Here is a 3,407-nt window from a genome sequence, read left to right on the forward strand (position 1 = left end):
GTCGACAGGCCGAGGTCACACCGAGCAGGCAGAGAAGGTACAAAAGGAGGAGGCAAAGGCCGTCCAGTAAAGCAATCCGAAATCAAGGGTAGAGGCAAACAAGAATGGTCAAACAATCCGAGGTCAAGGGCAGGCTGCGGGCAAACAAGGTTAAGGTCAATCCGGGTCTAATGATCACAGGAACTGAGAACAGGGAACAGGAGACGTCAGGGCGGTTGAGAAGACAATCCAGCAATGAGTCAGTGTGTAGGACGAGTTTAAATAGGGGAGATAATAGATGGAGAGCATCACTTCCTGTGCGCCATTTGGCGCGTGTCTCCGCGCCTAATCCGTGGCGCGTATGCGTAGTACGGGAGCCGGGATTTGGCGCATGTGCGGAAGCAGCTGGTCTCTGACACTCTGAGCCCGGTGGTCTGGTAGGTTGAGTGTCTGTGAGGACGTGGGCTGTGGTTGAAGGACAGCTGTCTCTTGCAAGGACTCAGATGGCCAGCTTGAGTCGTCGCGGGTCGGTAGCTACGCGAACAGGGTCTCCCCGTTCGATCGGAGCTTGACAAAGAGGCCCCGCCTCGAAACGCGTAGCTACCGACCCGCTCTCCATTGCTCTTTGACCCTCCAACTACTCCCGTCGGCGTTCGTTCCTCTCCGAACTAACCCTTTGCCCCTCCCGAGCCAACTGACACGAAGCCGACGTCAGACTCAACCTGGCCATCTGAGTCCTTGCAAGAGACAGCTGTCCTTCAACCACAGCCCACGTCCTCACAGACACTCAACCTACCAGACCACCGGGCTCAGCAGGTCTGCATTCTTCCAGGGGCCCCACTGGAGTTCCTCCCACAGATGACTTCTCAAACGTGAGTTCCCCCTCATACCACTCTCCAGGCCGACGTCCGCGTCATCCCATCCAGGCGAGTAACACTCGGGGTGCCGCCCCCAGCGAATCTGCCGCCCCAGGCAAACGCCTTGTTTGCCTCGCGGGCAGATACGCCCCCGCTCATGCTTAGTACAGTAGTAGCGCTTCTCAATACACCTTCTTCTCATTGTTTATCACAGGGCTCCTCTCTCTGTTTCATATAGAGCTTGCACGCTGTAGTCCCTGTCCTTACACCGCATCTCCCACAAGTTTGTATGCCCGGGTAGCGCGCTTGTTCTTGTTTTTGGTCTCTGACACTCGCTGTTGTGAATTGTTGTAATTGATCGGAACATGGAATGTTTCAAGTTTTTGGTCTCTGACACTCGCTGTCGTGAATTTTTGTAATTGAATGGAAATGTTTCAAATATCCCTTTTGACTTTTCTCTCTTTTTCTTTTTAGGAGCTGAAGGATCCGTCAAAGTTTGAACCTCGCATCCAATACTACGTCCCTGCAGAGCATGCTCCTGCAGAATCCCTAGCATTGCCAAGAGTATTCCCTGCGAGCGCTCCAGCTTTCCAGTGTTGTGGGATGCCCTTGGCGCCATCCGTCCTATTGTAGGTCGCTGTCCAACCTTGGCAGTGCTGAAACATTAGCCCCGCAGAAGTAGAGCCGAAGATAACGAGGCCTTCGTCTTTGAAGTCCACCAGATATTAGTTCCTCTATCTTGCGCTGGTCACCATGGATGAATCATTCAGAGATCGGACTGCTTTTATACGAGGAGCCAAAGACATAGCCAAGGAGGTGAAGAAACACGCGACCAAGAAAGTTGGGAAGGGCGTGGACAAGGTGCAAGACGAATATACCAAACGCTCCTACACTCGGTTCGAAGAAGACGACGACGACGACTACCCGCCGCAGGATGGGTACTACCGAGAAGATCCCGTCAACGACGACGAGGGGGGGTCTAGCGATGCCACCGAAGGCCACGACGAGGAGGACGAGATCTACGAGGGAGAGTATCAGGGCATTCCTAGGGCTGACTCCATGAAAGGGGATCACCTCGCCGATAACCAGGAACCGGTTACCGAGTTCAAAGACTTTACTGATCTGGAAGGGCAAAAGAGGAAGGACAAGGAAGAGCTGGCTCAGCAGTACGAGGTAATCCTTCAAGAATGCGGCCATGGACGATTTCAGTGGACCCTCTACTTCGTGCTAGGACTTGCCCTCATGGCCGACGGGGTGGAAATTTTTGTAGTTGGATTTGTGTTGCCCAGTGCGGAGAAGGATATGTGCTTGTCTGACTCCAACAAAGGCATGCTGGGTAAGTCGGTCTTCTGTATAACTTCAGCCTGTTTCACTGTACTGCATGGTTCTGTTACGCAGGTTTCGTGTACTTTCAGTTTTTGGTAGAACCCCGAAGGGTTAAAACCCAACCGAAAGTTTGGTTGAAATCAGCCAAAAATGCATTGCAGGGGCTTTTGTTCTTTAGAATGCAGACACAGCCGGTCCCCCGCCATCACGCTGCAGAGAAGGGCCCCTACTCCCTGTGTAGAAGCAGCGGTCTCTCTGCAGAGGTCCAACACGCCCCCTGCTGATTCCCACCTCTAACTCTGCAGTCAGGGCCAGATTTACTCTCCCTGCTGCCCCAAGGCCAGGTTCCGCAATGCATCCCCCTCCCCAACCATCAACGAAGAATGGCAACCGGATGGCAGGGGCAGCAGGGGGGAGGGGGTTGTTTATCGGGGGTTGGGCTCCGCCCCTTAGTTCCAGTGACGGGAACTCTTAAGGCCTCAGCACACCAAGACATTTTAGACAATTTGATGCTCCCAACTTTGTGGGAGGAGTTTGGGGACGGCCCCTTCCTGTTCCCACATGATTGCGCACCAGTGCACAAAGCAAGGTCCATAAAGACACGGATGGGGGAGGGGGGGGAGGAACGTGACTGGTCGCACAGAGTCCTGACCTCAACCTCATAGAACACCTTTGGGATGAATTAGAGGTGGAGACTGCAAGCCCCTCCCCCAACATCAGTACCTGACCTCACAAATGATCCAACATTCCCATAGACACACTCCTAAACCTTGTGGACGCCTTCCCAGAAGAGGCGGAGCTGTTATAGCGGCAAAGGGCGGAGCCAACCCAATACTGAACCCTACGGACTAAGACTGGGGGGCCATCAGAGGGCGGAGCCAACAAAATACTGAACCCTACGGACTAAGACTGGGGGGGCCATTAGAGGGCGGAGCCAACCCAATACTGAACCCTACAGACTAAGACTAGGGGGCCATCAGAGGGCGGAACCAACCCAATACTGAACCCTACGGACTAAGACTGGGATGCCATTAGAGGGCGGAGCCAGCCCAATACTGAACCCTACGGACTAAAACTGGGATGCCATTAGAGGGCGGAGCCAACCCAATACTGAACCCTACGGACTAAGACTGGGATGCCATTAGAGGGCGGAGCCAGCCCAATACTGAACCCTACGGACTAAGACTGGGGGGCCATTAAAGGGCGGAGCCAACCCAATACTGAACCCTACGGACTAAGACTGGG

At 54.0% G+C, this 3,407-nt stretch overlaps 1 protein-coding gene across 1 annotated transcript in view; it reads left to right on the plus strand.

Annotated features, from left to right (window-relative positions):
* Positions 1-1,543: 1,543 nt before the first annotated feature.
* Positions 1,544-3,407, plus strand: part of SV2A (synaptic vesicle glycoprotein 2A) — a gene marked incomplete at its 3' end in the record, with an annotated part of 48,612 nt that continues 46,748 nt past the window's right edge. Inside the window, exon 1 of the mRNA XM_018574023.1 lies at positions 1,544-2,172. Within this exon, the coding sequence (XP_018429525.1) occupies positions 1,590-2,172 (583 nt within the window). The remainder of the gene's footprint in view (positions 2,173-3,407) is intronic.

This window comes from Nanorana parkeri, unplaced genomic scaffold (assembly GCF_000935625.1).
Source record: "Nanorana parkeri isolate BGI_ZX_2015 unplaced genomic scaffold, ASM93562v1 scaffold2680, whole genome shotgun sequence".
Classification (NCBI taxonomy): Eukaryota; Metazoa; Chordata; class Amphibia; order Anura; family Dicroglossidae; genus Nanorana; species Nanorana parkeri.